The following is a 25097-nucleotide window of genomic DNA, read 5'->3' on the forward strand; positions in this document are numbered from 1 at the left end:
AAGGAACATGTCGAAAAGGGCAGCTAGCCTTAAAACTAAGGACCTCTAAGGTTAGGCCTCTTCAAGATAGTGTCGGGAATTCCGCACCTCACAAAAGTACGTGGCTAAGTCCCGCTAAGATGACATCAGTGAGGTTTGGGATCGTTCACATTTTCAAAAATTCCGAGCAAGTGGCTAAGTCCCGTCAAGATGACAGCAGTGAGGTTAGGGTCGTTCAACATTCAACTTTTCAAACTCACGTAGCTAAGTCCCGTCAAGATAACAGCTGTGAGGTTAGGAGATCGTTTCAAATTCCGCGCCAAAAGAAGTGCAGGAGTTTAAGACCTGTCAAGATGGCAGGAGTGAGGTTAGCCACATCCACTTCTTCAAATATTCCGCACCGATCTGTCAAGATAACAGCAGTGAGGTTATCCATGCACACGTTTTCAAAATCCGCGGCAAAACGAGTGCAAGTGGTTAGGACTTGTCAAGATGACGGCTGTCGGATTAGCCACGTTCACTTGTTCATTTTCCGAGCCCACGTGGCCAAAAAATAGGACCTCTCAAGAGGCAGCAGTGAGGTTAGCCACGTTCACTTGTTCAAATTCTGCGCCCCACGTGGCCAAAAAGTAAGGTTAGGACCTGTCAAGATGGCACCTGTCATCTTGACAGCTATCACTTATACAAATTGTGGTTAAGATGGCAGCAGTTAGGTTAGGCACGTTCACTTGTTCACAAAAAGTAAAGTAAAGAAACAAGTGCACGTGGCCTTGTTTGTAGACAATAGCACGTGACCGTGACGTCATGAGGTCAATGACTTTGGCCGGGGTCAATGACCTCGGGTGCTGACTCAGCACAAAAATGCTGACGAGGTCTTTTAGAACATATATTGCTATACAAATGTCGCTATAGGAGCACCTCCAGATAAGGAGTCTTCTGGAGTATTTAGTCTTACCTCGAAATGTGGGGCTCTGTCGAAGGCTGACCAATTACTTTCCTGGACATTTTGTGGTCACATAAGATGGAACCCTCCAAATCATTTATAAAGGGTGGCTTCCTTATTACAGCGTCTTTAAAATATACTTGTTCTAAGTAGTGAAAGTGACGAACGGCTTCATCGATTCCTGACTGCTTCCAGGGTCAATGAATAAAGTTTTTGGATTAAAAGTTCGTTCTAATTAGTGATTGTTAGTGATAAAATTTAAAAGATGCGTAAGCTTCGCGATGAATCCTTAAGATCAAGAAGCACAAATCCCTGAGCTCTTGCAAGTGAGTTATCATCCACAGGGATTTGATTAAGATTTCTGATGACACTATGATCGGAAACTTTTCACGTAGGGGTGTAACCAGCGTGAGGAGGTTAAAGAGGTGTTTCTGTGATAAACTGCACGATACGGGCGCTTTCATCCTGCACTTCGACGCGTAGTCACAGCCCGAACGAATAAAGTTCTCAACGTACCGGTTAACTGTTCGCTCTAACATACCTGCTTCGATGAGGTATTATAACGGCCAGAAATTTAGCCACACCTCATTGCAATATCAAGGTTTGGTGACTTATTCTACCTTTGCTCAAGATTCGACGATCTGTGCCATGTGTGGAAAATGCGACCTTGCTGGTACCAACTGCAAACCACCAACTATGTGCGTCAACTACCCAGGTGTGCATACTCCAATATCCTAGGTGTGTCTCAATTTCAGGGAGGGGATGAAGATCCAGGATATAAGCTCTCTTATCCAGACTCCTGGAGAAAATTCAGACGCATGACTGCTCCGGAGTTCTCCGTCTCCTTCGCTGAAACCGTCGCAAAAGTACGGACTTCACCAGAAAGAATTACACCTACCATCAGTACGCAGCAATCATCGAAATACATAACTAGCTACCAACTAAATTTCACAACTAAGGACAATGTACAGTAGAATCCAAGAAGGTATACATATCTTCTGGGAAACTAATATGTGCGTCATTGCAGACGTCGTCGAGAGGACTCTTCCCAGAAACGTTTGTCTGGGAAATCTTTCCCACGATGGCGGTGAAAGACTTCCCTAACTAAATGTTCCAGCTTTCCTTCAAATGCCCAGGCAAAGAAGAAGGTGAAGGGGAAGCCTCAACGCTTACTTACATGCTTGGAGAAGAACCCTTCTCCAACTCGATCGGGTGTCATAATTTTTCCAAAGAATCCCGGCAAACTATCTGCCGGTTCTCTTCCAAAGAGTCCACAAACACTGGGCAAGAGGGAGAGGCTTCGATGACTTCTTGCTCCATCTCTTTTTGAGGAACCTAGTTCTCCCAGGAAGAAGGCCCACCGTTTCTAATCGGTGAGCTCATCGTCTGCGAAAAGTCCAGCCACAGTCTCTTCATCTGCTGAGGAGAACATGAAAACCGCACCACTCATTATCGCAAATGGTGTGGACGACAACGACTTCAACGTTGGATGACAACTTGCTGGACGAAAGAAGGGCTCAGGATGGTCTTGAAAAGCTGTACAGAAGTCAGACAATTTCTTGATGACAATGAGAGATACAAGTCAGCGAGCTGATGTTTGAACGAATAATTGCGAAAGTCTACTGAAAACAATATACCTTCTTTTTTGTAATCATGAATACTTTACTGCACTGTACGGAAAGCGATATTCCATCGTGAGGACATACAGAAGACAAATCTGTATTTAACAAGCTTTTGAATTGAAGAGGAGAGTTAAGAACAAATATCTGAGTGAACGTCTTGATCAGAGATCTCAAAGTGCCTCATATATATATCTCACGGAACACTACTACTACTACGATCAGTGATGTATTTAGAAATGTATTTCCACAGGAGGTTTCAAATCAACTTGTCATTAACGAAATAACATTTTTATTTCCTTATTACTACAAATACAAACATTTAAATATAAATCTATTGACCCAGGTGTTTATATCTACAAAATAATTATGCTCATATTAGCTAACAGCATAAACTAAACTATGTACTTGACATGCATAACAAACGATACATCCTTCATAACACAGAATAATATGCCATGAAAAACTCACCGCTAAAACTTGGAGAAATGTTGTGCCACGCACAGCAAACAAGAATGGATATTAATTGTTCATAATTTCATGATTTTATATTTCAAGTATCACAGTAATACGATTTACATGTAAGGTAATATTTAAACACAACTTATTTGCAGTTCTTTACTTCTATAGTACCGTACTAAATTCATTCATCTACTTCTTTTTTCCATTATATTTAGCATCTCCTCTGAATTGATGTCTTGGTTCAAGTGAGCAGATAACAAAAGCAATACTTGTTAAACGCCCATCTCTAGTTTTGTTCCTACCGAGCTCAATAGCTGCAGTCGCTAAAGTGCGGCCAGTGTCCAGTATTCGGGAGATAGCGTGTTCGAACCCCAATGTCGGCAGTCCTGAAGATGGTTTTCCGTGGTTTCCAATTTTTTGCTAGTTGCTTTACGTCGCACCGACACAGATAGGTCTTATGGCGACGATTTAATAGGAAAAGCCTAGGAAGTGGAAGGAAGCGGCCGTGGCCTTAATTAAGGTACAACCCAGCATTTGCCTGGTGTGAAAATGGGAAACCACGGAAAACCATCTTCAGGGCTGCCGACAATGTGATTCGAACCCACTATCTCCCGGATGCAAGCTCACAGCGATCGCCTGTAACCGCACGGCCAACTCGCCCGGTGTTTCCCCATTTTCACACCAGGCAAATGCTGGGACTGTACCTTAATTCATGCTACGGTCGCTTCCTTCCCACTCCTAGCCCTTTCCTGTCCCAACCTTACCATAAGACCTATTTGAGTCGGTGCGACGTAAAGCAACTTGTAAAAAGAAAGATTTGTTCCTCAGACACGTTTTTAAGTCGGTTCCATTTCGAAAAGCACCCCTTAGTACTGGTAGTTGAGACAGGGGAAGTGACAAATATTTTGAAGGGTCATTGAATTTGAGATATCATTCCACAGCAAGCCAAAGAACTAAGGGCGTTATTTCGTCTTGGTGGTTTTTCTGCTCATTTCCATTCTTTTAACTCTCCCTCATCTTATGTATCACTTCCATTTTCATTGAAATAGCATGACAATTTAATCTGTCCGAAGTGATTTCCTCTAAATTTCTGGGAAATATGATGTTGAATCCTGAGACCACGTCTCGGTTTGTTTCAAATCGTGTTTTGAGATTTGAAAACAACTCCTCAGTGCAAGGTATACTATGGTCGTCTAACGAGAAGTCACGCGCATGCGGGGTAAAGGGTGCGGAGGGTAAGCAAGGCTGCTGCGCATGCCTGGTAAGGGGTGCGGAGGGTAAGCAGTGCTGCTGCGCACGCGGGGTAAGGGGTGCGGTGGGTAAGCAAGGTTGCTGCGCATGCGGGGTAAGGGGTGCGGAGGGTAAGCATGGCTGCTGCGCATGTGGGGTAAGGGGTATGGAGGGTAAACATGGCTGCTGCGCATGTGGGGTAAGGGGGATGGAAGGTAAGCATGGCTGTTGCGCATGCGGGGTTAGGGGTATGGGGGTTTAGCATGGCTGCTGCGCATGCGTCAATCTGAAGTCTCAAGACCTGACAAGAGACATCGGTTCCGTCCGCGGTGATTCTTGTGAACTAAGGCGCTGCTGTGAAGTTCCAAATTGGTAGTGCAATTGTCCTTTTTACACATTTACTGTAAGTACTGCATAATGTGCATAATGAGCAGTTTAATAATGAACGCGCATCTCTTTCAGAGAGCTCGCACTGTTTATCACGACTAATGTTTGTAGCTTAGTGTATGTATGTTGCGTATTCAGCCCAAAGGCTGGTTGGATCCTCAACAGGTTCACCATTGGCTGCCATAGATGGCCTAGGTGTCACTGAAGAGGCGTACTAGGGAAATGAGGAGTGATGTAGTTTCCCGTTGCTTTCCTCAGTAGCTTAGTGTAGTATTTGTTACTCGTGCCGTATCTACAAGCTGCTGCGACTTCTCGTGAGACGCAGATAGTAAATATAGCTCTTCTGAAATACTCTTCCAGTTCCGATGTTTCTGCCAGGCCGTGCGGTTAGGAGCGCGCAGCTGTGAGCTCGCATCCGGGAGATAGTGGGTTCAAACCCCACTGTCGGCAGCCCTGAAGATGCTTTTCCGTGGTTTCCCATTTTCACTCCAGGCAAATGTTCACGGCCGCTACCTTCCTATTCCTAGGCCTTTCTGCCCCATCGTCGCCATAAAACCTATCTGTGTCGGTGCGACGTAAAGCAACTAGCAAAAAAGTTTCTGTCCGGTAATTATCCCTCCTTTTGTTCTCCTGCGAGCCTTGGAATTTTACACTTACAATCAAAGAGTTCTTCAGTTTGAACGAACTTTACTTAAATCTATACATACAAAATTGGATGTTGGTATATTTGAAGCTAATAGACTCAAAAACTACTGGACCGATTTCGCTGAAATTTTCACAGTTCGTTCTTTTTACATCTGAGAGGGATTATGAAGTGGTTTGAACGAAATCTGATTGGTAGTTCGGCACTAAGCGATGAGAAATAAAATAGGGGAAGATAAGCAAACCGCAAGACAAGTCCGATCAGCGGGTTGTCTAGCCAACAGTATGTGAAGATTATGATGTGTTTCTTAAAACTTATTTCTATCTTCTATATAATTATATAACAATGAAAAGTCCAAGTTCTGTCCCCATGGCACAGGGGGAAAATGTCGCAAACTGCAGAGATTAGGGTGAATGTGTGTATGTTCCAGCATAGCTCTCAACCAAATTTGATACTCATATAACTTACTATCTGGAAAAATTACTGTAGGGTCAAGAAACCCCTAGCACCCCGAAAGGAAGGGGTGAAACTTAAAAATCCGAAAATGACGATATTGGTGACGATTTCACAGTCTTCGGGGTAGCTGAGATGAACTGTGACACTCTGAATGCCGTTATTTTTTGTTTTCGTAAAATCTACTTAGGTGGATTGGGACTGATAAAGGGGTTGAATTATTTTTATGAGGGTACTTATATCTCAAAAATTTTATATGTTACTGACGTGGAAATAGGTATTTGGAATCTCCTTTAAAATTAAACTTTTTTTTTTCGACTTGAGAGAAGACTATTTCTCACACCTACAGTTCTAAGACGCATCTTAGCCCCAAAAGGCAATAGAACAAACGTGGTGTACAAAAACTTTCTGGGGTAAATGAAACTAAATTCTTCAGCGAGTTTTTACACTTTAGGGATTTTTAGATAATATCTTAGTACAGTACCAAGGAACGATTACTTTTGTGAGATGACGAAATCCACGCGAGCGAAGCCACGGGTAACTACTAATACGTTATGAAATTCATCGTCAACTTCTCTGAAAGTTTTCAGCCACTGTTTTACATCAGTATCATATTCCGGAGCTGAACCAAGATCATATACATGTTATTGGAAATACAGGGCCTCTTATACAAACTAAGACCGTCCAAGCGGCGGTTCTACTCTCCGAAACGTAAGCTGCAGTAGGCTATTGGAGGCGCGCGCATAGTTCTTGGCCTTGCAAGCAGCGTGCACGTATTCGACCGCGCAAACATCAGTCGCCAGTCAGAATCTCAGCTGTTAACATGGTGAGATAGTTATCATTGTAACACCGTTGTTTTTATGTACGAGTCTGGTCGACGGGTACGCAATGCATATGTTCATCAATTTCCTGGTGAAGTACCATCTTCACAAGCACAGATTCATCTAACTTGTTTGTAAATGAGTTTTAAACTACTGGCTCAGTACTCGATAACAAAACATGTGCTCACACGAACAGCTTTAACAGAGATGTGAATCTTGAACGGTCACCGAATAAACCACTCACAAAATTAACACAAGTAGGGGTTTTTACTAGAGGACCCGTGCTGCTCCGCAGCATTAATTATAAATAGGTCAAATAACGTGTCTTCATATGTAATTGCTCCTTGCGTTGCCCTGGTACTTTCTTGAAAAGTTTCTTCTAGGATATACTTTACCCAGTCCGCCTCTGTGGTGTGGTGGTTAGCGTGATTAGCTGCCAGCCCCGGAGGCTCGGGTTCGATTCCCGGCTCTGCCACGAAATTGGAAAAGTGGTACGAGGGCTGGAACGGGGTCCACTCAGCCTCGGAAGGTCAACTGAGTAGAGGTGGGTTCGATTCCCACCTCAGCCATCCTGGAAGTGGTTTTCCATGATTTCCCACTTGTCCTCCAGGCAAATGCCGGGATGGTACCTAACTTAAGGCCACGGCCACTTCCTTCCCTCTTCCTTGTCTATCCCAGACGTCATCATGCAGTTGCTCTGGGAGCTGGTGTTACTTGTTCCCCTCGGGACGGATGTTTGTCACGTGACAAGAGAGCAGCAGTCAGGCGGGTTGCATACCGTGGCCGCACTGTACTTGCGCCACTGGCCTTCGGTACATACTACGTCATGCACTTCCCCTACTTGCTCCCTAAGCTGCTCTCGTTCCTCGAGAGCGGGGAGCAAACTGGCTCCGAAGGCATTTCGCTCTCGATTGACGATGCCTGGTCTATCCCTTCCAATCTTCCCATTCTTCCGCAAGGCCTCTGTTCAGCATTGCAGGTGAGGCCGCCTGGGCGAGTTACTGGTCATTCTCCCCAGTTGTATCCCCCGACCCAAAGTCTGAAGCTCCACAACACTGCCCTTGAGGCGGTAGAGGTGGGATCCCTCGCTGAGCCCGAGGGAAAATCCGACCCTGGAGGGTAAATAGAAGATATACTTTACCTGTTAATGTGTCAAGTGAATGTTTGTGAAATATTTATTGTGGCATTGATTGATATTTTACGAACTTTTTGTACTTTTAGAATTATTGTTGTGTTTCTTAATTTAAATTTGTATTTATTTTCTTTCTTTAAGTTTTATATTGTTTTGAGTGGAAGTTTGTCCTTGTTGCAGCCCATATTGATGATTAGATGATACTTTCAGACAAATAATAAAAAAATAACTTAAGTGATGGTTGTATGTGTTTACGCGTCGCGCAGTAGATATGATGTATACGATCCCAGCTGTCATCGGGGCTGTTACGAATTAACCTAGTGAACCCGAGAACAAATCCTCACACACAGGAGGAACTGAAAGAAAATATTATGAATAAAATCAGGAACATTGCAGTGGCAGAACTCACTCGCGTCAGGCAGAATGTAGTTACCAGATACAATACCTGTATCAGAGTCCTGCAGAGAGGCCCAGCCTATGAGCTGCTTCGGCATTAGACTGCAATGGGCTTTGAAAGTCTCGAACATACGAAGCCAGTGACGTCATCGCACGGGCCGTTCTGGGCAGCGCTCTGTCATTCATACGCAGTGAGCCAAGAACAGCGCTGTGGTAGTTCTATGGGCTGACTGCTTCAATGTGTACAGTGTACTGCGTGTCAGCGGAGTGCGTTGCATTGCGGTCGAGTGGAGCCGATCAAATTTGCTGTGGTTTTCAGTTTGACTTCTCCGTCTATCCTGTTAACGGAAACGAATGTGGACTGTAGTTCCAAAAGATAAGAAACCGTGGCAAAAAAATCATGAAGTAAAAAACCGAAGCAACAAACGAACTAAAACCGCACAATACAAGATTTCTGAACCGGGTCCTAAACTTAAAAGTCGTATTTGGTTGGTATTCAAGCCTGGCAGTTGACGGTGCTGGGAAAGACGTTAATTTTGTGTGCTGTACGATCTGTAGTGAACTTTACGTACACACTAGCAGTTACCCGCGGCTTCTCGCGTGGATTTCATAATTTGATAAAAGTAATCGTTCCTCGGTACTGTACTAAGACATTATCTGAAAATCCCTGAAGTATAAAACCTCACTGAAAAATTTAGTTTCATTTACCCCAGAAACTCTTTGTATACCACGTTTGTGATATTGCCCTTTGGGGCTAAGAGGACCATGCGACATAGAGCTGTACACGTGAGAACGTCTTCTCTCAAGTAAAAAGAAAAGTTCCTTTATATTTAAAGGAGATTCCAAATACATATTTCCGCATCTGTAACATATTCAGGTTTTGAGATATAATAATCCGCATAAAAATAATTCAACCCCTTTATCAACCCTTCCTCCACCCCCACCTACGTGGATTTTCCGAAAACAAAAAAGACATGTTTCTTTGTATTTTAAGGAAATTCCAAGAACCAAGTTCCATGTCTGTAACATGTAAAGTTTTTGACATACACTGTAGATATGCCGGCACTCATTTTAAAAATTCACCTGCTTTTCCAATTATTTTCAGTCCCTTAAGTGGTTTTCCAAAAACAAAAAATACGTATTCATTGATAAAGGAGCTGCCAAATACCAATTATCACGACTGTAACATCTTCAATTCTTGAGATATTTGTATCCTCATGAAAAGATTTCAACACCTATTTCAACCCCCCTCCGAAGTTAATTTTACCCCCCCAAAAAATGAGTGTTTTTTATTATTTTTAAAGGTGATTTCAAGTACCCATTTTCACGTCTGCAATATCTTTAGGTTTTTAGATATAAGTATCCTCATACAAATAATTCAAGTAATATTTTAGTCCTTTCATCCCCCTTAAGTGGATTCTCCAAAACCAAAATAATACGTATTTCTTTCTTTTTACAGGAGACTCTAAATACCAATTTTTACGTCTGTAACAACTTCAGTTTTTGAGATATCAGTACCCTAATAAAATTAATTCAACCCCCTTTTCAGTCCCTTTTACCCCCCATGTTAAGTGGTTTTTCAAAAATAAAATAATACCTGTTTTTTTATTTTTAAAATATTAAAAATATCAGTTTTCACATCTGTAATATGTTAAGTGTTTGAGATATACTGTAGATACGCTCATCTTCAAAATTCACGCCAACCCACATTTCATTACTTTTTACCCCCTCCCCCCTTAAGTGTCTTTTCCGAAAACAAAATAATACATGTCTTTTATTTTTAAAAGGGATTATAAATACCACTTCACGTCTGTAACATGTTAAGTTTTTATATATATTGTAGATATGCTCAGGGATTATGTGCACACAGTTTGGTTAGCAGCTGTGCCCAAACGTGCACGCATAATCTCGCTGCTGGAGCTGGCGTTGCCATGGTTACGGCAGTTCATTTCCTTACCTGATTCCGAGAGCAGGGGTAGTGTGGTGCCAATATCTCCATAACGGTCGGTTTTAGGGCCTTAGAACGTGATTTTCGGGCCCACAAGGCTTACCGAGATTTGTTCTTTGGGTCAAGGGGCTTAAAATGAGCTTAGTCTCGTCTTTGCACGACGAATTCGATATTTCGGCTATATTAGCGTATTATTTTTATATCTGCCCCGTCGCCCCCCACCTCGAATTGTTTTTAAAATAAAATACAGCCCATGTCCTTCAGGGAGAATGTATATTTACATTAGTAAAAGGATTTTTAGAATCGATCCAGTAGTTTCTGATATTACCCTCCAGATATACACAAACTAACAAAATTGGCGCTCTCTCTTTATTATATTAGTATAGATTGAAGGAGTCTGACTGATTTTGTCTTTTTTGATTAGATAAAAAACTTACTATGAACGAGGTGTGATTGAATGACGAACATCCTAATGTTTCCGTGTCATCAGACTCCACGACTATGCCACAACCTGCCATAATAATTAAGTTTTCTTCGTGGACTGACGTTCATGATGCTCCTATTCCAACAGATGAGCTGGAAAGATATTTAAAGCAAAATTATGGAATGGAAGAAGATAGATATAGCGTCCTATTGGAGAACAAATGGACAAAACTATCCAAAATTTCACCAGATCGCTAAGAAAGTAATATGTATGCAAGCATCAAGTTCAGCTTCAGAAAGAAATTTCAGTTCAGCGGGCTTCATTCTCAACGCACACGATCTCTTCTACAACCAGACAATGCTGATGCTCTTCTTTTCATTCACAGTAATTCCATTCCACCACATTAGCAATGGCCAATAAACTACGCACACTAAGTAAAAGCTATGTTTAGGTTTGTTTTTGTTGTTGGCATATTGCACGTTATTTCTGTTTGTATTTTATTTTGATGTAAACGCGAATGAAGTCCTATGAATATGCTTCGTGTTATTTAGATTCATTTTCAGTTAACTTGATGTCAATCGCAAACGCATATTAGTTTATAATAAGGTTTATGTTTGTTTTCGATTATTATTATTATTATTATTATTATTATTATTATTATTATTATTATTATTATTATTATTATTATTAAACCAAGAATAACGGCCGAGAGGATTCGTCGTGCTGACCACACGACACCTCGCAATCTGCAGGCCTTCGGGCTGAGCAGCGGTCGCTTGGTAGGCCAAGGCCCTTCAAGGGCTGTAGTGCCATGGGGTTTGGGGTTTGGTATTATTATTATTATTATTATTATTATCATCATTATAGTGCAGGAGAAATCTCTACCGCTTAATTTCAAAATGCGATTAGCTACTTTAAAATATGTTATTAGCGTATGAGAATTCGTAGAGTGAGTGATCCGAATAGTAGTCTGACGTGAACATTTCGTTGTGCACGGCGCACATGTTATTATGGAGAAGTACTCAAGGTTATTCTACTGATCCCGCCCACTGCGGTGGACTGCGGTGGGCTGTATGAGACCAGTGCTGTGGGCCAGTACGCTGCCGCGTCAGAAGAGAGCGGCACTGCACGGGCTGGGCTGCCGGAGCCCGTGGGTTTGAAGTGCTGCGCGGTGGGCCTGGCTGCAGGACTCTGACCTGTATAACCTAGGAAGGACGACCTTCCGGCATCTTTTATACGGGTAAGATTTCATATAAGATTGTATACAGGCTTAAAGCAGGGTGGCCGCGCGCGACATAAGTTCGGCTGAGACAAATGCCGCAGCGCAGAGTACAAACACCGTGCGTTCTGTCTTAGTTTATATGAGAGACCCTGTACGCAGATAAGCGGACTGTAAAAGACAAAATTTCACGCTTACCAATGCACGTCAACTGGAATCACAGATTTGCGGACGATTAAACGGTCAGAGAACGTGCTAGAGAGAGAGAGGCGGTTTAGATCGCGTGTTTTGATTTTCTCGTGCCTGGTCCAGTCCCGGTTGGGGACTGGTTCTGAATTAAGTAGGAGCCAGTCAGTACTTTTCAGGGAAGAGACTGGGATGGGGGCCTCAACCCCGACACGGCGCGTTCCAATGGCTGATAGAGGAAGTTACTGTAAATATGCAGGGCAGGTGCGAATAAGCACCCGTGGATCAACTGAGGCAGTCCACTGCCTTGTGGATAGGGTTTTGACCCAAAGGCTATGGGAATAAACCCAAAAAGAAAATCAAGCAAGGACTGAGGCTTTAAGGGAGCAACCCTCTCACTGTCCTAGCTCCATCACAGGGTTAATTACCCGTATGGAGTGAATTTCAAAACAATTCAGAGAAATATTAGATTTGAAGCCGGACGGATCACAAGACGACGAATTGGCGAGAAACGAAATATGAGAATCGGTACTTGGAATATTACCTCTCCGACAGCGAAGGAAGTGGAAGTGGTGGAGGAGATGAAGAAGTACAAACTCGAAATTCTCGGGATCAGCGAAGTGAAGAAAAAGGGAACAGGGGAGACGGAACTGGACCAGGGATATGTTCTGAGATATTCAGGAGTAGATAAGAGAAGTATAGCTAAGGAAGGAGTCGGAATTATCACAAGTGAACAATTAAGTAATAAAGTGGTGTATTGGATGGCAGTAAGCTCAAGGATAATGAGATTAGATCTGGATCTGGAAAATAACCGAAAAGTTGCTCTCATACAAATATATGCTCCTACTGAAGATAGTGATGAGATGGAAAATGAGATATTTTATTCAGCCCTCCAGAGGACATTGGACAAAGCTATTAATACCATAGAATCGCTGATAATAATGGGGGACTGGAATGCTAGAGTTGGGAATAAGATGAATTCTGGTCATGGAAACTTGGGAAAGTATGGGGCAGAAAGAAGTCTGAACAGCAATGGGAAGAGAATGCTTGAGTTTTGCATAGATAATAAAATGCGAATAGGGAATTCTTTCTTCCCTCACAAACAGATCCACCAAATTACCTTCGAGGCAATAAGCAGAAATATACGAAGTACAAGAGACTAGTATGCGTACACAAAGAATACCCACTATGATGTAATGGATGTGAGGGTATTCCGCAGTGCGGAACTCAAAACTGAACATCGTTTATTGGTAATGGAAACCCGGTTCAGATATATACGAGAATGAACAAAAATGAATTATGTCAAAGTGAAAGTATCTAAGAGGATATCTTCAAGCGACGGGAGTATGGGAATAAGTTGAGCGAAAAATTCATACAGAAGGAGCAAAATCACACAGGTATGTGGAACGCTGAAGACAAATGGAAGGTGATGAAAGAGACGATTAACCAGGTAGCTACAGAGGTGTGCGGGATCAGCAGAGTCAAAAGAAATAGTAGACAGACAAGATGGTGGAGCGAAACAGTAAAGGAAATGGTTGCAGCCAAGAAGATAGCATGGAAAAGATATATGAAATCCAAAAGTGAGGAAGACAAAGGAACATATATACAACTAAGAAATGCAGCAGGGAGAGCAGTCAAGGAAGCTAAAAAGGAATCCTGGGAACAGTTCGGAAGGGAAATAGAAGAAAATTATAAGGAAAATCAAAGAAAAGTCCTGGCAAGTGGTGAAAAACTTCAAGGGAAAAGGGGGAAAGAAAATCAGAAACATTAAGGATAAAAATAACAGGCTGAAAACCAACATAAATGACATCCTGGAAGTGTGGAGCGAATATTACTCATAAACCTTCAAGGAAAGCAGTAGAATGGTGGGCATGACACTAATGGAAGAGGATAACAGTGGAGAGAGGGGAAAGGAAGAAGGTATTAGTTTGAAGGAAGTGCATGAGGCAATTAAGGCAACCAAAACTGGTAAAGCAGCAGGCTGGGATAATATTCACCCGGAGTTTGTGAAATTTGGAGGAAGTGAACTAGAGATCGTGGGAATGAAGGAAAAACATGGTAGCAAAATATCTTGGAGGTCGACGCTAATTAGGAACTAGTATTTAGAGGCCCCATGAAGAAAAAAGAAGAAGAAGAATTGTGATATTTTAAAGTGAAATATTTCATCGTCATGATACAAAGTGTTTGCATATTTCTTGCTGCTCAACACTTATGTGCTCCTTAACTAGTTATAAACGTTTGAGTACGATAAACTGTGCCAACCGTACGGTTAAAGACGAGCGGCTTAAACTGATAATCCATTATAGTGTTAATCTTAACTGGATTTGAACTAATTTCTGCACATAATTGTATAGGCCTATAATTGCTTCTAAATATCCTTCAGTGATTTTGTTATTTACGAGACTCACTGTGCTAAGAATGACCGACGAGTTATTTATTTCATCGCTCTTAGCAGTGCCGTGCAGATAAACTCTAATGGCTATTTTTGTGTGTCAAGTGTGACAATATTATTTATCGTTGTGGCAAATAACCACAGACAGTGTATTGCAAGTGAACTGTGTTTAGTTTCATCATTTTCAGTGGTAAATAATCATGAACTGTGTTCCATCATTTCGTTTCTTAAATCAATGCTATCTGTATTTTCAACTTTAACATTCATTAATTTCTATCTGCAAGTGTCACGTGAAGTTTATTGGCATATTCCAACCAACGTGTTGTCTACCCATATAAAGTAAAGGCAGTATTTTGCAATTTTTGGTGACAAGTGATTGTGAACGTGTCGGGGGACTGAGTCGTATAAAGCTAAACCACGAGTGATTACCCAGCATCAAAATCGCCGTAGGCCTCCGAGAAATTCGAGACCATCAGGTACGAGGCACGGTTTCGATTTAGTGGTGCCGAGCGGACTGGGAGCACGAGTCCAAATCCATGGTTAACGAGAGGACCCTAGAGTACGAGTTGCCTGGAGAACCGTTCGGGAAGACGATTCGGGAGATGGCGGTTCACTGCACCGATGTGATATGAACTTCAAATTGCCAATATTTTGAATAAACAGACTTTTCGAAATACATCTTCACTAATTGTAGATAGAACCTATCCTCCTGTACCAAGCCCTAGCTATTTTTGCCTAGGAAGTGCCCTGAAAACTTTAATTCATGCTTTTTTCAAATAAACAAGTTAGTACTGGCTATCTTTTATTGGTACAATACGTCTCTGTGTACACCCGACCAGGCTTGCACTATGTGACGATGTCCTCGACTAGCGCTCGTAACACCTACTTCTCGAACACGCAGAGCTGTCAGTCAGCTTGTGACCTTGACATGCTTGGGGTACAGTCTCTGAGGCTCTCTTCTCCGGATGACTGCCACCGGCCTGTAACTGTTAACAAGTACTTAATGACCAGAATGAGGTGATGTTGATTGTTTTTTCAAGGAGCAAAACAACGGGATCATCAACTTTTCTTAACATTAATAAAAAACTAGCAGTTTCCCGCTGGCTCCACCCACAATCTAGAAAATATGGTGTTGTTCGTCACTATCCTCACGGATGTATTTACAAAGTTTCGAGTTAATGAAATAAAGCACATGATCTGCTGTGGTAATGTAATACTATGTCAACAAAACACTTGAAAATACATCACACAAAGAAATTGAATTAAACGTTCCTTGCAACAACACTACACGCCAAACTGTTAAAAATTCCTTCAAAGATCTTCGTCATGGAGACAAATGTACTCATAACTTTTCTCAGAATCTATCAATTTAAGTAGTCATTACCTCAAAAGAGAGCGCCTGATCTACTGAGTGTTTTAGACCAAAACAAACTGCGTACCTCAATTAGAACGAAAGATATGATTGCTTCAATGAGAAAAATGTTGAAGAAATGAGACGTCAAATTGAATGTGCACTCATAACATTCCTCAGAATCAACCAATTTGAATAGTTAAGAGTTGAAATGAAAGAGCTTGATCCACTGAGTGTTCTTAGGCCAAAACAAACTCCGTACCTCAATTAGAACCAAAGATATGATTGCTTGAAAGAGACAAACAATTGAAAAATCAAGTAATTTGAGGAAGGCGGAAGTTAAGTGATTTATAGTACCTGATGACAAATCTGTGCATGAATACTTTTCAGTTAAAAAATGAAGGAAATCGACCGGATAGAATGGCCGGACTGACTGACTTTAATTTTCATTTAAAAAAATTAATATATAGGAGAAGAACAGGAATGAGACTATAAACCAGGCTAAACCAACTAATACCGCTGTGGCACAAAATAACACGTCACCCAACTCTCAACGACTCCATGCCGAAGTCATGGAATAGTAGAGTGACAGCGGGGAGGAGGATATTTGTCCAGTGGCGGGTAGTGCATTTGTACATCTAGAAAGTATGCGTTGTTTTCTCATGGCCTTCAATAGAACATGCACATGCGTTCAAACTACTTAATTTGTGTAATAAAAAAATTTACAAGTTGGTTCAAGTCACACCGACAGATAGGTCTTATGGCGACGATGAGACAGGAAAGGGCTAGGATTGGGAAAGAAACGGCCATGACCTTAATTAAGGTACAGCCCAAGCATTTGCCTGGTGTGAAAATTAGAAACCACGCATATCCATTTCCAGGCCTCCCACTACCCGCCGAATTCTGGATACTGGCCGCACTTGAGCGACTGCACCTATCGATCTCGGTATGTATTGAAAACGTACTAGCAAATGCAGTAACGTCAAAGTCAAATCCAACTTAACAGGATTTCTAGAGACTAGTGAAAGGGCAGGGTTATGAAGTCGTGAAACTGATATACTTCCTTGGCTTCACAATACTAATATCATTCGGGTCAGAAGGGAGCAGGAAATGATCAGAATGGCCGAGAAGGAAGTATGAAAACTTGTAGAAGTATGGAAACAACTTTGATTCAACTGGAACTCCGTGGACACCACGTCAGGGAATTGTGAGGGACTGCAGCGGGACTTAAACAATGTTGTGAGATGGACAGCAGACAATAAATACTATGAATGTAAATGGAATGAACAGTCAAATTGTACGTTTCTCCAAGAGGAAATTCCTCTCAGTTTTAATTATTCTGTTGATGGGGTGACAGTAGGCTACCTCATGGGGAACACTGTAAGTACCTAGGTGTTAATATAAAGCTGCGTTTACACTAGCGAAACTCCCTCGCGAAAGTCGCTCGGGTGAAACTTACACGCTTCGAGTGAGATTTCGCACTACCCAAATCAGAGCGCAATTCAAAGCGAAAAATAGCGCGAATGGGGCGAGCCGCCTTCGACAAGCCTGAACGCTTCTGTTCTTGTTTTGCAGCCAAGATGGAAACTTGTTTTGTCCCTCCAGCTGCTGCAGCCGCGTTTTCCATCATATCAATGTAATTTTTGATCAAGAAAGGGAAGAAATAAATCGGCGCCCTCGACGATGGTTGAGCAAACAATTATTCCTTGGAAGAAGCCAATATGGAAACAGCCTTATGAGAGAAATGGTACAGGAACCCATTTATGATACAATTAAGAACTTCGTCCGCATGAGTACCCAAGATTTTGAACAACTCGTTTCACTGATCAGTCAAAAAGTTGAAAAACAAGACACAACATTCAGAGAAGCGGTAACAGTGAGAGAAAGATTGGCTGTCACACTGCGTTTCTTAGCAACTGGTGATTCGTACACAAGTTTGCAGTATTTATTTAAAATATTGAAGTGCACAATATCAAGAATCGTCCCAGAAGTTTGTGACGCGTTGATTGAAACACTTCAGGATTATGTGAAGGTAAAGATAATAAATAAGCGCATTTAAAACAGTAAATCGACTCGGTATTATATATCTATTTTAAAACGTCAAACGAACAAATAAGAATGCTAATAATTAAAAATCACACAATATTAATTCAATTTAGAAATACATTTCGTACCCAAACCGCACCCATTTAAAAAATAGCGTTTGATAGATTTGTTAATTGTTGTGGATCAATACAAAAAATGGGTGAAAATGTAAAACAAAGATAAATAATGGAAGAAAAAATTAAATCACAAAGCAAGTAAAATTAGTCACAAGCGCAATAGCCCATCTAAATATGACGAATCCAAATGTTCAGGGCTTGTGCCTTCTGAATGTGGTGTTGTCTGCCCACTAGTTGAAGTTCTTCACAATGACCCAAGAATGCTTCAAAATAGGTACCGGCAGGTTCAAAAAGTAATGAAATGACACAATGTTGCATTATAAACCAATAGTAATAGCTTACCTGATCCAGTGAGTCTGTTCTTATTTTCTTTCGATCTTTTACTTCGATATGATCCCAGTAGCGCTTTCATCTTCGCTTTCACTGTAGAGATAGGAAAGTTTAATTGAGAACTAATTTCCTTCCACGCATCTTCTCTTTTATTGCGATTGAAAGTTTTTGTTTTTCGGATTCCACAAAATATCTCTATTTTTTGTAGAGCTCGATGAGCTGCGAGCACTGTTCTTGATACATCCCTCGCGCAACTACGGGGACCACGTTTACACTGAGAGAAATTCGATGAGCGAAACCCTTCGATGCGCAGACAAAAACCGACTGACCTCCGGCTCGCAGCGAGGGCCCTCACTCTACAATTACTCAGGGGTGAGGGAGCGTCTACACTAGGCGCAATTCCCTCGCGAAAGTCACTCGGGTGAAACCTACTCGCTTCGAGTGAAATTTCGCACTTCCCAAAACAGAGCGCAATTCAGAGCAAAAAATAGCGCGAGTGGGGCGAGCCGCCTTCGACAAGCCTGAAAGCTTCAATTCTGGTTTTGCAGCCAACATAGAAACTTGTTTTGTTCCTCCAGTCGCTGCAGCCGCGTTTTCCATCATATGAATGTCATTTTTGATCAAGAAAGGGAAGAAGAAAATCAGTTTTTGTAAGAAATTGAAGTGTTGGGTTTTTCGTGCCGGTCTGTGTAAGTTCTTCACAGTGACCCAAGAATGCTTCAAAATAGGTACCGGTTGGTTAAAAAAAAGTAATGAAATGACACACTTTTGCATTATAAACCAATAGTAATTGCTTATCTGATCCAGTAGCGCTTTCATCTTCCCTTTCACTGTAGAAACAGGGAAGTTTAGTTCAGAACTAATTTCCTTCCACGCATCTTCTCTTTTATTGCGATTGAAATAGTTTTTGTTTTTCGGATTCCACATAAAAATCTCGATTTTTGTAGAGCTCAATGAGCTGCAAGCACTGTTCTTGATTCATACCTCGCGCAACTATGGGGACCACGTTTACACTGCGCGAAATTCGATGAGCGAAACCGTTTGATGCGCGGACAAAAACCGACTGAGCTCCAGCTCGCAGCGAGGGCCCTCACACCGCAATTACTCAGGGGTGAGGGAGCGTCTACACGAAATTTTTTCGCGAGGAAATTGCGCTTAGTGTAAACGCAGCTTTAGGAATGATCTGTATTGGGGTAATCATATTAACAAGATTGTTAAGAAAGTTTACAGATCTCTTCACATGGTTATGAGAGTATTTAGAGGTTCTCTGGTAAGACCCCAACTAGAGTATGGTTCCAATGTATGGGATCCTCACCAGGATTACTTGATTCAAGAACCGTAAAAAATCCAGAGAAAAGCAGCTCGATTTCTTCTGGGTGATTTCCGACGACAAAGTAGTATGTTCCGAGCTATCAGTGGAGAGATGGCGTGGAATGACATTAGTTGACGAATAAGTTTGAGTGGTGTCTTTAGAAGTAGGAAAGATCACAATATGAAGATAAAGTTTGTATTCAAGAGGACAAACTGGGGCAAATATTCATTTGTAGGAAGGAGATTTGGGGATTGGAATAACTTACCGAGGGAGATGTTCAATAAATTTCCAATTTCTTTGCAATCATTTAATAAAAGGCTAGGACTGCCCTTAATGCAGATTAGTAATGACTGAAAAAATTGGATTTAAAAGAGAGGGCTTATACGTCTTTGGTAAGACCGCAGTCAGAGTATGTTTCCAGTGTATGGGACCCTCACCAGGATTAGTTGATACTAGAACTGAAAAAATCAAAGGAAAGCAACACGATATGTACTGGGTGATTTCCGACAAAGGAGTAGTGTTACGACAATGTTGCAAACTTTGGGCTGGGAAGACTTGGGGGTAAGGAGACGAGATAGTCGACTATTTGATAAGTTTCGAGCTGTCAATGCAGAATTGGTGTGGAATGACATAAATAGACGTATACGGTTGAGCGGAGCTTTCAAAAGTAGGAAAGATCATAATATGGCCGAGCGAGTGGTCGCGTGGTTTGGGGCACGTAGCTGTTAGCTTGTATACGGAAGACAGTGGGTTCGAATCTCACTGTCGGCAGCCCTGAAGATAGTTTTCTGTGGTTACCCATTTTAACACCAGGCAAATGCTGGGGCTGTACCTTAATTAGGTCACAGCCACTTCTTGCCTGCTCCTAACCCTTTCCTGCCCTATTGTCGCCATAAGACCTATGTGTGTCGGTGCGACGTAAAGCAAATTCTACAAAACAAAATATCATAATATGAAGATAAGGTTGGAATTCAAGAGGACAATTTGGGTTAGAGATTTATAGGACGAGGAGTAAGGGATTGGAATAAATTATCAAGGGGAATGTCCGACTCGTTGGCTGAACGGTCAGCGTACTGGCCTTCGGTTCAGAGGGTCCCGGGTTCGATTCCCGGCCGGGTAGGGGATTTTAACCTTAATTGGTTAATTCCAATGGCACGGGGGCTGGGTGTATGTGTTGTCTTCATCATCATTGTATCCTCATCACGACGCGCAGGTCGCCTACGGAGTCAAATAGAAAGACCTGCACCTGGCGAGCCGAACCCTTCCTGGGATATCCCGGCACTAAAAGCCATACGACATTTCATTTCATCAAGGGTGTTCGATAAATTTGTAAGTTCTTTGAAGATGTTTAAGAAAAAGATAGGAAAACAATTGATAGGAAATCTGACACATGGGTGACAGCCCTAAATGGAGATCATTGATGATTGATTGAACAGAGCAGAACTGACGTTCGCAATATTACTAAGCTTCCAGAATTCAGTTTGATCAGTTATTTGCAACAGTAGATAACATGTTTTACTAATTATTCACAAAACATATACTTCCTCGTGGATTTTAAGACCCGGTTATTCATTGCGAATAATGTTTTTTGCAGAAGAGGATCATCCCCTGGAAGCAGATTGCCGAATCAGCGCCGGTCGTAGTTTTGGTTGTGCTACACTTCTGTAACGCCTGGGGTCTCAACTTTCTCTTAATAGATGGTCCTATATATATGAGAAATGTTCTTGGATATAGCCCTACAGAGGTAAGTTTTCAGTCATCATAGTATCTAATGGTAGTTAATCGTTAAGGTCAAATCCAACTTACAGGATGACTAAAGGATCTGAAGATGGCAAAGGAATTTGTGTTCCTTCGGTTAGTCATCAATGACACGGGAATCTGTGAAATAGAGATCAAAACACGTATTGTTCTAGGTCGTGCTGCAATGGTTAAACTCACTAAGATCTGGCAGAACCGGACGATATCAAAAGCTACGAAGATGCGCTTGGTGGAATCACTAGTGTTCTCAGTCTTTTTTTTACGGCTGTATGAACTGGACCGTGAATGCTAGAGACAAGTCGAATCGATGCCCTTGAGATGTGGTGTTCGCGGAGAATGCTGCGTGCGCCCTGGACAGAAATAAGAACCAATGTTTCCAATCTTAACAAACTGATCATCAAGAAACGCCTATCAGCCCTTGTGAGTGAGTGTTACCTCCAGTTTGTTGGCCACATTCTCAGAAGAGGAGAGAACGTGGGAAAAGACCATTTTGCAAGGCAAAGATGAAGGCAGTAGACCACTGGGAAGAACAGCAAATAGATGGTTAAATCAGACGAAGAAGATCACTGGCCTGCCACTTCAGATCATGTTAAGGAAAGCTGAAAACCGCTCTGGACGGAGGCATCTCGTCAAGGCTGCAACGCAGAAATGAGAGAGATGAGGTTTCGACGCTCAGCAATGAGCAAAACGATTAATGATGATGAGTATCTAACAGCAGATGGTCCTATGACATGCGCCTTCTTCCATCATTATGTAGTGTCTTGACGTCCTGTGGGTGGGTATGGTATTCCCTGCCTATCGTAAGAGTGATCTTGATGAAGGTTCACAACTTAGCGACAATCGGCATCTAGCTGAGTCTGGCTTTCACTTCATTGTACTAGGCTACACTGCCGTAAAAGAGACATGCAACATCCTCAAAGACACTCGGATGTGTTCAGTGACACCAGGGTATAATATGTGCATACTGAGGGGTTGTTGTGTTAGTGATTCATTTGTCATGCACATCAGCGATCAGATGGCGCTCAGGAGACCAGTCCGTGCTCACTCTGTTCTGACTCTGCAGGCAGTAACTGTGCTGAGGTTAGAGGTCAACAGTGTTTGCAACATTCATTCTAGGGTACAACCATGCCCCGCCGACGAGTACGTGATTCTATTGAACAACTGCGGCCATTTAACGTGGTCGTATTGTGGGCCTGCAGAAGGCTGGATGGACGTATTGACGGATTGCTACATATGTTGGGCACAATGTATCGGCGGTATGTCACTGCTTTCAGCAGTGGTCTGTGGAATATTTCCATACCCGTAGACCAGGTTCCGGGCGTCCGCGCAGTACAGACGCACGTCAAGGTTGACGCATTGAGCGAGCAGGGGTGGCTGACGGAACATCATCCAGGAACTAAATCGGTCACATCTTACACCTACTGTGTCACAAAGGACAATTGGGAATCGTCTGCTTGCAATAGGATTAGGATCACATGTGCATCTGGCCAGGCTACCACGGACACCACGACACCGCCAAGCACGACTACTCGGATGTCGTGAAAGAGTCGACTGGAGAGGGGAATGGAGCTCTGTTGTCTTCAGTAGATTCTGTCTGTATACAAGTGATGGACGTACACGTGTACGGCGTAGACCTGGTGAGCGGCCTATTCCACAGTACATTCGCCTACGGCACCCAGATCCCACCCTAGGCTTCACGGTGTGAGGGGCCATCAGTTACAACTCGCGGTCACATTTGGTGTTTCTGCAGGATAATGTAACCAGTGCCCGCTACATTGCACAGGTTGTTGTCCCCGTGCTGCTGCCATTTCTGTGACAGGAAGGTGATGCGATTTTTCAGCAAAACAATGGACTTACACACGCAGCTGTTGCGACGCAACGTGCTCTAGTGCTGTACAACAACTGCCTTGGCCAGCAATATCACCGGATTTCTCGCCAATTGAACACGTATGGGGCATGATGAAACGGGAACTTACGCGTTCTCCAGAGCCTGCAAGAACCATTGCCGAATTGCATCAAAAGGTGCAAGATGCTTGGGACAATCTACCGCAAGATGCCATTAAGCAACTTTATGATCGTTTGCATGTGCAAATACACGCCTGCATTGCCTCCTGAAGGGGAGAGGGATTTACACTGTTTGTTGATGCGACTGTTTGGGCACCCTTTACTGTGACGTGTGTTTCATGAATTTGTAAGTATATAGGCCTACTCCTGCAATGACGAACTACCTGTCACATTGTCGTGGTCACCAACCTACGTTCCCAAAAGAGTCCTAGTCGCCTTTTACGACAGGCAGGGGATATCGTGGATGTTATTCTGTCACCCTCACCCACAGGGGAACCAAATTGGTATAATCCATATCAATAAGTGCTCAGGTCTTCAAAATAACCGAGGGGATCTAATCAAGTATTAAAGTATGATTTATTTTCTGTAGAAGTATGATTTATTTTCTGTAGTTGCAGAAGTGGTTTTTTTGTAGTATTAATGGCTTCCATTATGGGACCGCGAACCTCCGTGGCTCAGGTGGCAGTGTGCCGGCGTTTCACCGCTGGGTTCCGTAGTTCAAATCCCGGTCACTCCATGTGAGATCTGTGGGGAAAAGCGGGGGCGGGACAGGATTTTCTCCGGGTACTCCGCTTTTACCTGTCATCTTTCATTCCAGCAACACTCTACAATAAAATTTACTTTCAACTGTCAGTCATTAATCATTGTCCCAGAAGTGTGCGACAGTCTTCGGCAGCCCGCATAATTTATATCCCCGCCGGTAGTTGAGGCTTCATTCATTCCATTGCTGACCCGGTCGAATGATTAGTAGCAGGCTGTGGATTTTCATTTCATTCAGGACCCATCTTCTGTATCAAGTTCGAATTAATTTGCATGCTCCTGTATAATAGCACGTTACTGTTTTATGAAAGGAGACATATTTTAAATGTCTGCAGCATACCATTGAGTCGATATCGTTATTGTACGCAGAAATGGTTTTTCCAGGATTAGACTGGACGTCGTTCGAAAATTGCGTTGTTGAACTTCGTTCAGATTATGAATAGATGGATAGTTTCAACATTCAGATAATTATACTGTATATAAATACACATGCGTTTAGCAAACTACAAATGTAAGCTACGTGATTCTTCTGATAATCGCAAGGCAGGCCAGAGCGGTAATTGCTCAGATTGTCAAGTGCACAATCACTACTGATAACATGCATTTAGGGCAGTAGCCCAGGTGGCAGATTCCCTATATGTTGTTTTCCTAGCCTTTTCTTAAATAATTGCAAAGAAAATGAAAATTTATTGAACATGTCCCTTGGTAAGTTATTCCAATCCCTAACTTCCCTTCCTATAAACGAATATTTTCCCCAATATGTCCTCTTGAATTCCAGATTTATCTTCATATTGTGATCTTTCCTATTTTTAAAGACACCACTCAAATTTATTCGTCTACTAATGTCACTCCACGCCATCTCTCCACCCACAGCTAGGAACATACCACTTACTCGACCAGTTTGTCTCCTTTCTCCCAAATCTTCCCAGCCCAAACTTTTCAACATTTTTGTAACGCTACTCTTTTGTCAGAAATTACCCAGAACAAATCAAGCTGCTTTTCTTTGGATTTTTTCCAGTTCTTGAATCAGGTAATCCTGGTGAAAGTCCCATACACTGGAACCACACTCTAGTTGGGGTCTTACCAGAGACAATCTCCGCTTGCTTAATCTTCACCCGTGCTGCAGTTACCAGATTTCACTCATTCCAACTATGTTGGTACTTATACCCGCTTGCCTTCCATTGTTGGTACCAACGTGAAACACTACCACCTTCTCCTTTCCCTCCTCCTTCTCTTCTACTTTCCTCAACATTTGCCTTAACCTAATTCCTGGATAACACTCTACCCTGGTTCCCTTTTCTCAACACACTTTCTCCACATGTCTAACAATGGAATCTCCCATGACC

At 42.4% G+C, this 25097-nt stretch overlaps 1 protein-coding gene across 1 annotated transcript in view; it reads left to right on the forward strand.

Moving 5' to 3' along the window:
* LOC136857234 (uncharacterized) overlaps positions 1–25097 on the forward strand; it is a 229969-nt gene that overhangs the window by 69336 nt on the left and 135536 nt on the right. Inside the window, exon 5 of the mRNA XM_068225001.1 lies at positions 20984–21133. Within this exon, the coding sequence (XP_068081102.1) occupies positions 20984–21133 (150 nt within the window). The remainder of the gene's footprint in view (positions 1–20983; positions 21134–25097) is intronic.

Source organism: Anabrus simplex, chromosome 1, assembly GCF_040414725.1.
Source record: "Anabrus simplex isolate iqAnaSimp1 chromosome 1, ASM4041472v1, whole genome shotgun sequence".
Taxonomy (NCBI): Eukaryota; Metazoa; Arthropoda; class Insecta; order Orthoptera; family Tettigoniidae; genus Anabrus; species Anabrus simplex.